Here is a 14,223-nt window from a genome sequence, read left to right on the forward strand (position 1 = left end):
TTTAGACGATATACTATGTCGTACGCACAAGTCACTTAGTGGTGCGCACAAGACAATTTTGTCGTTCGCACGAGATAATGTGTCGATCGCACGAGTTACTATGTCGTGCTCAGTGCGCACGAGATAATAAATAGTGTACACGAGTTACTTTGTCGTGAGCACGAGTTATTTTGTCGTTAGCACGAGTTACTAGGTCGGGCGCACGGAATAATATGCCAATCAGAATACACTTCACATATATGAATGTTATAAGTAAAAAAATGTCTGAAGGCTGGGACGATTTTATCTTAAACTTAATTATCTCGTGTGCACGACTTAATTATACAGTGTGCATGACTTAGCAACTCGTGCTCACGACATAGTACATTATAACTCGTGCTAACGGCATAGTATCTCTTGCGCACGAATTAACTATCTCGTGCTCACCTCTGTGCCACCGTAATTTGAGGTAACATCCTGTGTTTATAAATTGTACTTTACGTAAAACCGCATGGTCTAATAAACGAGTAAATTGAGTGTCTGTTAATCAGTTAAGTGTTAAGACATACCTGAATTCAAAACAAATAGATTATGGTACTTTGTACCCTATGAAAATGGGTCATATCCGGTATTAAGTCATATCGGTAATTTTGTCGCGTTTACAAGTATGGAATTCGTTGACACACATTTTCGTAAGTTTATTTTTATTAATAATATTTGATCAGGACACATTTGCATTATAATGTAAATTCTACTTTTTAGATTTTATTTTCCTTGTGAGCTTAAATTTTTAATATTTTGTGACAAAGACTAAATGTGTAGATTTATTTATCTGTTTGTGTAAACTGTATACATGTCTTGACCATATTTAGTGTGTGTAAATGGTCAAATACACTTAGCTACATATTTTAGGCCTACATAGCAAATGTACAAGAATGTATCATTTTACATCAAATTATATATGCATTGAAAAACAATTCATTATTAAGCTAATTTCTTTGGAACCATAATTGAGTTTCGTCGTTATTATTTCACTTAATATTATCAGTGAATGTTTTATATTTCAATATTGATCATTAAATAAACAAAATTTCGAAAAGTATGATTTGGTTTTGACTTGATTTTTTGCATTTTAAATAAAAAAAAAAGAGTAGAAGATAATAATAATACTGATGATGATGATGATGATGATGATGATGATGATGATGATGATGAATGATAATGATGAAAAAAAACAGTTGTTCAAATGCATTTGAAATGCCTATAAGCTACTGCAATAAATGAAATGAAATATGTTATATTGATGCAAAAAAATAGATGGTCACACTTGACATAATTATATCATATTTGTCAGGTATTTTTATGTGTTAAATATTACTTCTAAACTTGATTAAGCGTGAACATTTTAACACATATTACAGGCTGTTTTTTCCCTACTGTCAACCTTTGCAAAAATATAGCCATGCATAAATCACCTGATGTTTCACCGACAAGATTATTTTAGAATCAGCCTGGTAAAGATGCAAATATGGTTTCCACACCATCTATATACAAGAGAATTTTTACTATTTATTTGAGCCACAGTATGACATGTTCCCCATTCATTCAATCTGTGATGCATACATTTTTTTAGATTTATTACATTGTATTCATTTCGACTTAATTTTAGGTCAATGTCAAAACATTAAAAAAAAACACATTATCTTAATTATTTAAGTGTATTCAAGGGTATAGTCAGTTGCTTGTATTAATTGTTTTATACGTCGGATTTGGAGTCAACTCGTCCCGACTAAGGGATGAATTGACCTCACCTAATAGTCATATTGATGTAGTTAGATACTTGACTATTTCTAGATAAGAAATTTAGATTAAATACGAACAGTTTGTCCCAATTTATCCAAAATATTGCTTTATCTCGTGTGCACACATGTCAATAATACTAAACTTTTAAAAATGCTGATTTTCTTTTAAACTTGAAGAATATACATGTATATTTGTTTTGGTTTGTTTTGAAACCAAACATGAAATATCTACAGTATTACATAAATTTCCACTCGCACTGTAGCACTTATCTACAGTTGTTTATTTATATAGTCAGCGCTCGCTTTTCTGTCTGTTGTAAGTATTGTTACGGTATGGTGGCTGATCTGTGCCATGTTGTATTTTCTCGCCTCGCAGTGTCGGGTTTATCGTACTTTCGCTCATCAGGACTCAAGGCGAAAACACGATAATACGTCAGTCACCACTTTGTCGTAGTTTCGTGTTTTAGCCTTGCACCCCGCGGAGCAAAAGAACGACAAAGTCATCATTTTGTCTCGCGGAACGAAAATACGACATGGCACAAATCAGCCACCATATTATGTAAATTTGTACAATACTATTCTAAATCACACAGTTTAACCCTAAAGTAATACAGTAAGTTTACTATGTATATAAATGATACCACACCTACATGCCTCTATATGAGCCAAAATATTTTAAGAAACCCAACCTTGAGAGAAATGTACAACGTACGTACTTGCAAAGTTGGTTTTTGTATTTTTTTTATCGGGCATGTAATCTATAATACACAATTGCTTTAACAATTAAGTCACACGGACGTACAGTTTTTCAGGTAAAGCCAGTTGTAAAATGCATTCATAAATAACTAGATCTGAAGTTATTTCGGTTTGAACTGTCTGTAGTTCGCTTTCTGTCAACCCCATGCTTGTTCCGTTAAGTTCCCCTGTTACTAGGTAAGAGAAGAGTTGTAGGCAGTGAAGCAGACTAGGTGCATCCTTCACCAGTCGTTCTTCACTGATGAACGGTGTAGTTAGGTCGACCCAACTTCTTTATTTCAAAACAACAGTAAACCAGACTGTCCATGAGGCAACACATTTGCAAGAAATAATAAGATAATATTTATGAAAAAAAAAACACACACAAAAATCAATTGTCTGACTTTTAGGGAAAACTCTTAAATAATTTATTCTAAAAACCGATCACAACATCACTTTTTTAGATTGAAGTCATGGTAAACCTCATTCTTTCGTTTTTCACGTGACGTACCATGTTACGTTCTTTGGAAACTGCATAGAAAGTCTCTCTTCTTGTAGTGACATACACACCGGTACTAGTTGAGGAACGTCATGTTGGCACCTTGCACGTGCCCAGTTTGTTTCAGAATATACATGTACATTAAATGACCAGACTAATATAACATAAATTCTATCTGATCAATTTGTTTGTTTTTCAATTATCATACAGACGTTTGGGCTCTGGAGAAGTTCTCGTATCCATGGCCTACTCCAGACATGAGGATATACAAGGACTATTACCCTTGCGGGATAGAGAGCGGCATAGAAGGTACATCAGTCAAACACGCGATTTTCGTGCAATGTCTAAATGGCAGTGTCGAGGAGGCTGGTATGTTGATTGTTATAAGGCTTTTTTTTTAAAAAAGAAGATATGGTGAACTAGTTAATACATTTGTAGTTTTTTTTGTACTCATAAGAGGTCTTTTTTTACAAAACAGTTGCTATAAATGGTTGTTGACACACCCTCATTGTAAATGTCAAATCGCTTTTTTTTTTGTTGGGGAAAGACATTAGGTCCTCTTTTAAGCATTATTTCAGTTCCAATCTGGCGTCTTCAGGAGTGAGTAGAACCCCGTACATTTCGAAAGCAAGCTGGATAGCTTTCTCACTTAAAATAATCCATAGTACCTGGTGGACTCAATCCCACAGCAGTGAGGGGCAGATGATTCGAAGTCAGCGTTCTTCATCACTATGATTGCCATGGAGACCAACTTTTTTAGCCTTTACAAACATTTTTAATTTTAAGTTATTCGGGTAAATTTGACTATGACAATACGATGTTAGTGGCGTTCCATACATAATATGATATGAATGTTATTTCAGAATGGGTAATGGACATGGCAACACGTCACAGCATTATCAAAGGAGTCGTTGCTGGTCTTGACATAACGAGTCCGAAGGTAAAAATTTACATATCTAGCATACAACATTAATATGTATGTGTTTCCAAATTGATTTGATGCCACGGTACGCAAAAGAAAATTAAAAACACAATGTATAATGTACATGTTTTTTTAATGTATAAACATGTTTAAAATATTGACATGTCAACATTAAAAAAAGTGATGATTTTATTTTTAAAAAAAAACAAGGTATTTTATACCTATACATAATATTTCTATATAATTTCATAACTTATTTATGATGATAATAGCAATACAGACTTTTTTTTATAGCTGTTTGCCTCCAGAAGAGCCAAAATATTTCAAGAAAATTAAACTTGAGAAAAAAATAAACATACAATATATTCAAGATTCAAGTGTTATGTGCGATGAAATTTTGATGACTGATTTTGCAGTATTCATCACCATATTGCTTCTTGACTAACGCCGTACGGGCTAATTTTGCATAATTTGAATGTTTTCTGAATTGTAAGTATGGTGGCTGATTTTGAACACTTTGTGCGTCGTGTTGTAGCTAGAGAGAGCACGACAAAGCGCCCAAGCTGTAGATAACATGCACAATTCTTCCGATGCCCTGTGCCTTCTTAAATATACTATTCCTTTTCAATTTTTTTTAATGTTAGTTAGAAGAGGTGATACAGATGTTAAAACCAAAGGGACTGTTGAAGGGCGTCCGACATATTTTAGATATGGAAAAGGAAGACTGGATAACGCGCGATGACGTCAGCAAAGGGCTAGACACACTCGGCAAACATGACATTTCATATGATCTTCTTGTCAGGTAATGTAAATGTATGAGTGTTAAGTCTTAAAGGCACATTATGCCCCAGGAATTCATTTTTAGTTCTTAAGAAATGTCAAAGATGTCTTTAATAATGTTTTAATAATGGATTTTTGTAGTATCATATAATGGAGCATTCTAGTACCGCCCCCGTGGTCGAGGGGTTAGAGTCGATGACTTCTAATCCAGTTACCTCTCTGGCGTGGGTTCGATCCCCGGGAGATGTTTTGGTAGTTTAGCACGGAGGAAGGTAGTCTAGTACTGTTGTAACTCTCCAGAAATTACCCACCTATATGACTGAAAAACTGTAGGGAAAAGGCGTAAAATCAAACAAACAAACAAACATGTTTAACAACTGAAAAAAGTAGCGCTGAACATGCAGTAATGTGTCATAAAGGTATCAAAATACATTTTGTCAAAGTATTACTAGTATTTTGGCATCCATACAAAAAACTTATTCATTATAATTAAACCAATTACCAACAGAGCAAAAGAAACAAAAAGTGAATCTATGTGGCAAATGAGTTATTTTTGGAAACTGTAAATAAAATACCAAAGTAAAATGTTCGAGAAATAAATATGGTAGCATTTCAGACACAGAATGGGCCTTTAAATTGGATCCCTTTATTCTTCTATCAGTTGATGAGAATTCTGCAGCCGCGAAGTATCATTATGGAAATAACAACTATTAGAAGTGTAAATTTTAATATGTCGGTATGAAAACTTACATGGTCCGAATTGAAGTGTATGTATAGAACAAATAAGTCTGATGAGGTATTCCTGTGTAAGATATAATGTCGATGCTAACTTTTGTTATAATAAAAACTTTTGTTGTTTCACAGACCACATCATTTGAAGTACATCCCTGACGTCGTCGCTAAACACAGCAAGTTAGTTGTCCAATTTCTATTTTAATCATTACTTAGTACTAACGTATGTAAACGTGACCCAAAACATTTATTTTACGTTTTAGAAAAAAAATATTGTTTTTGACTATAATTAATTAGATTTAATTAATTAGATGGCAATGCACCGTTTCTAAGATGTTTTAAAATATATAGTCGGTAATAGAGTGATCTTTGCAGCATACTATTTTAATCAAAATATTAGAATAAGAAAAAAAGGGAAATAAAATCTCCATATTTACATTGAATTATGATTTCATTTCAATAGCAGTACTCTATGCCCTGTTTAACTTGTATTTTCATTATTATTATTGCAGTACTAGATTCATAATTAATCATATAGCAAAACCCCCCGTGATGTCTGGAAAGTTGGAAGGCTGGGACGATGACATGGCGGCAATTGCAAAGTTCCCGAATGTTTATTGTAAAATGCAAGTGTATCTTACCATTGTCCCTCACTGTTTTACTTGTATATCTGTCACTTTTGTTTCATAACAATGTTTATTTCAAATTATAACTGTTCTTTAACAGCGTTTATTTAAGATATAATACATATAAAAGATATTGTAAATTTGTTAAACTTTAAACAGTAACAAAATACATGAGATGTGATAGATGAATCCTGATTTTTGAGATGTCTACCAGTGAAGTCATATACATGTATGCATTCGTCGTACATGGCTATGCCAGTGTGTCCCAATTACCGTCGGTGTCGAACGAGTTTCGCAAGTACCATGACATATGCGAGCACGCATGCGCATAAAAACCGACTTCCTATGAAGAAAGCAGGTCAGATTAAGAAAGAATCGTGCATGGAATGTTTCTTTCTTACCTAGGCAATCATGCATGTGTGTTAGATCAATACACTTATATGCAATGAGTACTAAAATCTAAAAAAAAAAATAAACAAAATACAGCTGTATATAGTGTTCTTGAAATGTGAAAAAAAAAACAGGCAAAATATAGGATTACAAATGTTCACATATAACTGTCGCCTTTGAGGTTGTTATCACACCAGTTTATTCGTTTTCCATATATGTTTGATACGATCCCGGATCTTGTGCATCCCGGATCACGGGCCCTGATAAGGTCCTACCCAAGAAATAACACGGATGAAAGAATTCCGTAGTATAATAAAAGAACGTATATCACGATGTCGAAAAACGGCATGTCTGTCATGCAAAGATGACAAAATATGAACCTTTTCAGCAGTTGTTCAACTATTTTATATGTATTTAATGAGACAATTTGAAATATTTGTACAACAGAAGATTTTCAAGCAGAATACGTGCTGTCATAGGCACTTTTTCTATTCCTTTTTCACTTTGCTCAGTTATTTTAATGCTGTTGTTGTTTTACAGATCTGGTCTAATTTCTGAACAGCAACCAGAAACATGGAAGCAGATAAATTTTCAGCCTTATATAGACGTAAGTATATATATACATGTATGCTCTCTGGGTAAATGTATGCTCTCTGGGGCATACGATAACATCATTTTTAGTCCCAGATGCTATACATGTATTTTTATTGTTGACAGTAATGTCAAATTATCATGATTTAACTGTGGTACCTTTCTCTGTAATATTAATTCACTGCATCTCATCTTTTGATGCCATTTGGTTAAACGCTTCCTTGATTAAATGCACTGTAAGGGCCATGCTTCCAGATGAGTTAAAGTATTAAAATTGAAAAAAAAAGATTTTATTGAAAAAAAATAGAATTTATTCAAGATTTTAGTAATAACTAACATGTTATGTTCGATTTATGACTGATTTTGCAGTATTTATCACCATTTTTATACTGTATGACTAACGAAGTAAGGCAAATTTTTGCCTATTTTGGCCCATTTTTTGTAATTTACGTAGTTTGAAAACGCCGTTGTCAATTTGAATATTACTTTCTCGTTCATTTACTTTTTTACTTTTATTTTACTTTTAAATACATTTTCAAAATCTATAAAAATATAATAAAAAATATAGAATTTGAACGCTGACTTAAAATATTCAATATTTAAATAATTTTACTAGAACATTTTCCTATGATTTTAATAAGCTATAGAGCGGTTATTGTTTGATGATCTAATTTCCGGAGAAACAAAGTACCATTATAATTTCATTTTAACAAGGCTTAGTTTAATGTTTGCCGCGTCTTTTCTTTTATCTTTTTTTTGTCAAAATCAACTGTCAAGCATTTCGTTATTTTTTCATTTCAGCACGTTGTGAAGATATTTGGAGCAGATCGATGTATATTTGGTTCCGACTGGCCGGTATTTGAGATGGCTGGCGCAACTTATAATGAAAACTTCACACTTATACGCAGTCTTCTGTCCAAGTTAAATGATGCGGACCAACTTAAAGTATTCCGGGAAAATGCAATAAAGTTTTACAACCTTGACGTTTAACAAGCGTTCACGTATTTTATTGGAATATTTTATTAAAAGATCTCGCTGTCAAAACACTTACAACCAAAAAACAAAGTTATAAAATACATATGTGGCTTTTATAGTCTGATTTTATTGACCTGTATTATAGCATTCATTTAAATATTTCGACCCTACTTTGGTTTTGTCTGTGCAGTTTACGAGAATTAATGTTTTACAAAGTCACACCAGTTTAATTTAATGTATTCGTCACATCCAGAAATCAAATTAAATCACATCTAACTGCGTACATCTATCACACTTACTGAAAATCTATCGAAGATAACTATAATATAGTATATTAATTGATAGAATAGAAATTGATATCTTTTTTCAGTGTCTGAGATAAATGGTCATTTGCTATACATGTATTATAAAACGTGTTTCATTCACGTTACATCAAAGTTGGGTAATTATTTGTGCAATGACATTTATCTGGAAGTAGCTTTCCAATTTTTATTCACTCATGACATCAAACATGTTCATGTATATATTATTTGTTACTTTTTAGAATTATTATAAATGTAGTTGTTATAATCAGATAAAGCAATATATATTCATATAATGCTTGTGTTCGTTTCTCTTTTTGTGTACCCTAGTTATGGGTGAAGCAATATTTTCATTCTATTTTGACCTATTTATTTCTCAATAGCGCTGACAAAATCCCCGCCCTCTTTAAAAACAAATGCTTTCTATAGAGATGGTGATGTTGGTAGTTTTCACTCCGGATCACGGCAGTAAGCCACATGGAATTTACCACAGTTTAGTTAAGCCGCCGCATTGTTCCTGCCAGGACAAACTGTAAATTATTTATTTAAGCATTTTACCAGTACTAGTTACCTTCACTTTCGCAAAGAACTGATATTAAACTTCTGACAGAATATATGCGAATGACCGAAGAAAGGATTTCCTGATCAATTCCGACGGAAGTGACCTGCACCGTCCGGGGATCGAACCCTGCATAGTCTCCCCATTCACAGTCCAACGTTCTATCTTTTGAGCTAACCGGGCGGCACTGTGCCCAAAGAAATATACGAAACTGACTTTTTATTAAACTTTCTGTATAATTTGTTACTTTATTTGATTAATTAATAATTCTTGTGTCCGAGTAACGTGATGCGTTTTAGGAATCAGTAGATCTGGGACCAGATAAAACTCCACTGAATTTGAAAGTAATTATATTTGGTAGTTTTAATCTGGAACTCGTCCTCCCAGTTTTATTTAGAGCAGAGGCTTGTATTCATGTAAAATATAATTCTGTATTTAGAGTAACTCTACAGCATGCCATGCATAGTTGACATATAATATATGAACCATATGAAAGCATATACAGTAACTGACTGATGCAGAGTAAATATAATACATGTCACTATTGTATAATGCGTAACTGGTTATATAGGCTTACTCACTTGTCAATACTACGCTCCAATTTTTATACTTTAAATACCTTTAAGAAATGTAAACTATATAAATAAAAAATGTCATAAATATATGTTTTATAGGGTTATTAATCTAATATTGACATTTACAAGCGTTTTTTAAGTAAATATAAAAAAATGCTGGTTTAAAGTTTTTCTTTTCTTTTCCACGTCCGCTGTGCGAATTAGAAAAGGAAATATTTGGATCCGGAATGGAACGGTTTCAAACGGCGGAATAAAATAATTCCGTAAAGACCGTATATCGGAAGTAGTTCAAGTTCATGTTAATCGGTTTATTAAAAAAATAATGAATGAACTGAACAAACGAACGTACGAAATAGATAATTTTGTTAAACAAATGAATTTCTACGTTTCAGTTAACAAATTTGTGATTTATTTATCATGAAACAATTTATATTGCCTTTATATATTTACTTTTAATACGTTTTGGTATGTGTGGCTCGTTGGTCTAGGGGTATGATTCTCGCTTTGGGTGCGAGAGGTCCCGGGTTCAAATCCCGGACGAGCCCAGTATTTTTTATTTTCAACACTATCCGGATATTATGTATTTTTATATAAAACTTTTCTTTTTATAAATAAAATAAATGAAGACATATATTTAGCTTTCAGTTAATGTAAGTTTACATTATTAATTACCAAGCAATCAAGTACGACTAGTATACAGTGTAAAACTAAAAGTAATATTTTGTTTTTTGGTGTCGCTTCTTTTTAATTTTTTTAGTATATCTTATTCATTTTGGCATTGTAGCAAAATTTGATTATCTGGGAAGACTTTGAAAAAAAAAATCTGGAAATAAAGGGTGATCTCTCGAAAGCATCAATCAAACAAAATTAGAATAAGTCATAATATAATTCTTCCCATGTTTCATACTTTTTTTCTTCATATTTTATACTCGCATACACGCATAAATTATAACATGTTAGCAACAAATATATGGTATAGTTCGCTATTAAATTGATCGGAATTCGAACTTCGAAATTCTTGTGCTCGAATTTTTAATTCAGGGCTAAAATATTTTAGATCGAGTTGGTGAAAAGTTTGAAGACTCGTTGTTTGTTCACTCCATAAATGTCAAAGAGACAAAGTTCTACAAAACTTCAAGGGGTTACAATGGACTCACTGCGCACGTAAAAAAAAGAGAGAAAATTTCACATTGAATCCATTAGTAACTAAAAGCCCGCATTCCACTTGCATAAAAGACAACATATGGTGAAATATCTGAAGCAGAAAATATATTAACAAACTGCGAATCATTACAGGAAGTTGTTAAAAAGTGTCGTCTGATGATTAACATGGTAAGCGATATCAATATGACGTCTTAGCTTCTTGTCTTTGCAATTCAGGGTTTTCTTCTTCTTTCTTTTCTTTATTTGAAGATTCCGTATGTAGAATTCGCTAACTTATTACACACTGATCATAAGACGTATGTTGTATGCATAATGTTTTTTCTAAATACTTTAATTTTCAAAAGTCGGCTAAAAACCTGTACAGTCACAATTCTTATTGGTCATATTTAGTAAAGGAAAAAAATAGCAAAAGGTGCCTCCGCGAAAACAAAATTCTACCCGGAGTAGGACACTGGTCCGACTATTAATATTTGTTTATGACCATCGATTTCAAATTTGCATTTGCTTCAAAGCTATAGCAACTGAAACAATCCAGGAATCGAGAACTATGAAATAAGTTATAGCCCTCATTTTATGTGCTTCACATACAGCGTTTGCAGAGATCCAGACGCACACAACTTCTCAATTTATCATATCTGAAAAGGATCGTCCTGGGAATCTTTTCGTAAATATAACCCTTGTTTGGTTCTCCTAATGTCTCACCCTCTTTCCGCAAATTTATTCATAACTTTTGATGCATTACGCTGCGTTGGGCTCTTAAAAGATAAAAAAAGATGCGGGTATTTTAGTTGCGGTGGAAACTCGACGCGCCCGTATACTTTCTTCTAAGACTTCTCCGGGGTAGTGTTAACGCCATTGTTTAATCACAATGTTGGATCTGGTATCATATTTGCTATTAAATTTGGCATTATTTAGTAAATAAATACCTACAAAAATTATATAATTAAAATGAAACACTTTTTTCTTCCATTAGGGATCTGAGAGACTAATAAAAAATGTTAAAAAGAAAAAAAAAGAAAGAAAAAAAAAAAGTTGCCCCTTCTGGGGTTTGAACCCACGCCCCTCAGTTTCAATACACTTTACAGTCATTCTAGCCTATTTGAATACTCTTCAAAGTGGAGGAAGTGCATTAGGGGTGTACTACCTTAAGTGATGCTTTTAACAATTTGTGGAAAAAAAAAATTCTTTATTCTTTGTCTTCTTACGGAGAGGAATTCACGAGCGGAATTCACCACGTCTAAAGTTTATGACTTTTATAGACCCATTAGTCACTTAAATAATATCAAGTTCTCTATGTGACATTTTGTTTGTCTCTATTTTTGCATATGTATAGCATTGTTTATGTTTGTTCCCATAAACAAAACAAAATAGGAAATACCAGCTCCCAATAAACTTTAACTTTAATTTTTAGTGTATTGTGTTATTCAAAACGTTCGTCTCGTTTTCTTTAGTCCAGCTAATGTAAAACAAATGCTTATTTATTTTGTCGAGGATATTCTTAGCGTGAATATAGGCAAAAAATATAGGGACTTCAATTAGAATGAAAATTATGTTCGATATTGTTATATTAAGTCACTAAGTCTGATTCCCCCGCCCCAGTCTTCCCCCACGCTGATCCCCAACACACACACAAAAGCGCACACACAAAAACGCACACACTAACACGCATACACTAACACGCACCTTTGACGTTATATATAGTTTTATTTCAATCATATTAGGCTTAAAAGCCCACGATGACATGATAACAGCACAATACTAGACAACGAACAGTGCATATACATATGAAATACATAACTTAGCATGATGATAATATCGGAGAAGATCATAACGACAAACTCTTCAAGTATAAATACATTAATGCTGTGTTTAACTTACATATATATGTATAGTATCATTTTATATAAACATTACATGTTGTTCCCTGAGATTCATTAAAGGCACATTATGCCTCAGAAATCCACATGTTTTTACTTCTATAGAAATGTCAAAAATGTATTAAAATGTTTAAATAATGGATTTAGAGCATGTTAGATGTTTAACAACTGAATAAAATAGCACCGGAATTGCAGTGATGTGTCATAAAGGTAGCAAAATGTAAACAAAATAGTATTTTGACCTCCATACAAAATACTAATTCACTATAATTATACCAATTGCCAAAAGAAGCAAAAGATAGTTCATCTATATGGCAAATGGTAATTTTTGGAAACTGTAACAAGATACCAAAAATTAAATATTTTTGAGAAAAAATAATCATTATGATAGCATACCTGAGGCATGATGGACCTTTAATAAGGTGAAATCATTGTTATAGATATATTAATATATTGCAAGTACAGTATGATAAATTGCATATTTAATTATCATTTAATTACGGTAGAAGATTGGAAAAATTTGTCAATGGGTGAAATGCAGTTTTTATTAATGAAATATTATGTTTTTGTTGTTCATGTGGTTGTTTTGTGTTTGTTTTATCTTAAGAAAAAAAAAAAGAATGAAAAACAAAATTATGACAAAGACCTGTGCAGATGCCTCACATTCATTTTGTCCATATTTGTCTTGCAACTCAAATATCACCGCAGCTAAAATTATATTTATATTTATTCCCCATTAACACCATAGAATTAAAATGCCAAGATCTCAACCGAAGAACACGAGATAACGCGAGATCAAGGCGAGAAGCTTCTGGCAGCGCCCGGAAAGTGTTTTACAAGAGATGTGGGTCTGTTAAGATATTCAATTACGCGTTTTTATTTGACAATTATCAACCGTTTTATCATAGTCAAAACTGCGGGCACTTCATTTCTCGGGACAGATATTTGACAATGATTTTCACAATGCCCATTTATAAGCATAAGGCTTGGATCTTTTACTCGCAAACGAGGACTTGGTATTCAGATGATCCGAGCATTTATTTAGTTGACTTTGTTTTGCTATTACGATTTTTTTCCATAGTAATCTATATGTAAGAAGTGTTGCACATATTCATGTATAATAAAATAAACTTAACTGCATGTTTTTAATATGGAAATAAGCGGCGAACTGTTGGATTTAGTATTATATGGTAGACGAGAAAGAAAAATGATTGAGAAATATTTCCTTTGGGAAGGTATGTTGCTTACTTTTTGTATGAACATAAAAGTGGAAGAACAATTACGCTCCTTTTTATCTACACTGCTTTTCCCGAGGATGTACCGGGGTGTTTCATTTTATATCATTTTTATAGGAGTAAATTTGAACAGATAATTTAAGAAGAAGAAGAAGAAGAAGAAGAACGTTTATTTCACTTAAACTACAAGTTTCTCGTGATTAACATATATACAAGCATACATATATAATGACATGAAAAATACAATGACATGAAAGTAAACATAATAATTATATTGGATGGACAAAACAAAATAGAGATGACACAAATATTAAAGCATAATGGATATTACATACACAATAGTATACACAATAAAACTTTTCATTAGTTGGATCTGTTAGGTATACATAAAAGTAGGTTGAAATACATATCTAAGCATTAATAATCTGATATCTTAATTTGAAAGCTTCATTAATATATTTACAAAGCATAAGTGTTTCT

General features: G+C 32.5%; 1 protein-coding gene and 1 non-coding gene across 2 annotated transcripts; both read left to right on the forward strand.

The window, feature by feature from the left end:
- Positions 1-481: 481 nt before the first annotated feature.
- Positions 482-8,629, forward strand: LOC132730671 (L-fucono-1,5-lactonase-like). The gene is made up of 8 exons (XM_060716648.1): positions 482-671; positions 3,226-3,384; positions 3,879-3,955; positions 4,582-4,739; positions 5,582-5,629; positions 5,962-6,075; positions 7,006-7,072; positions 7,858-8,629. The coding sequence occupies exons 1-8, from the start codon at positions 647-649 to the stop codon at positions 8,044-8,046; spliced, it is 837 nt and encodes a 278-aa protein (XP_060572631.1). The 5' UTR covers positions 482-646; the 3' UTR covers positions 8,047-8,629.
- A 1,311-nt stretch (positions 8,630-9,940) lies between these two features.
- Trnap-ugg (transfer RNA proline (anticodon UGG)) lies at positions 9,941-10,012 on the forward strand. The gene has a single exon. It is a non-coding gene; the product is annotated as a tRNA-Pro (tRNA).
- The last annotated feature ends 4,211 nt before the right edge of the window (positions 10,013-14,223 follow it).

This window comes from Ruditapes philippinarum, unplaced genomic scaffold, assembly GCF_026571515.1.
Source record: "Ruditapes philippinarum isolate M1 unplaced genomic scaffold, ASM2657151v2 ctg5311_1_1_1_1, whole genome shotgun sequence".
NCBI classification, from domain to species: Eukaryota; Metazoa; Mollusca; class Bivalvia; order Venerida; family Veneridae; genus Ruditapes; species Ruditapes philippinarum.

Coding starts and splice junctions, on each gene's coding strand:
- LOC132730671 (XM_060716648.1), top strand. CDS start 647: ATGGAATTCGTTGACACACATTTTC. Junction 672..3,225: donor ATTCGTTGACACACATTTTC/GTAAGTTTATTT, acceptor ATTATCATACAG/ACGTTTGGGCTCTGGAGAAG. Junction 4,740..5,581: donor TCATATGATCTTCTTGTCAG/GTAATGTAAATG, acceptor GTTGTTTCACAG/ACCACATCATTTGAAGTACA.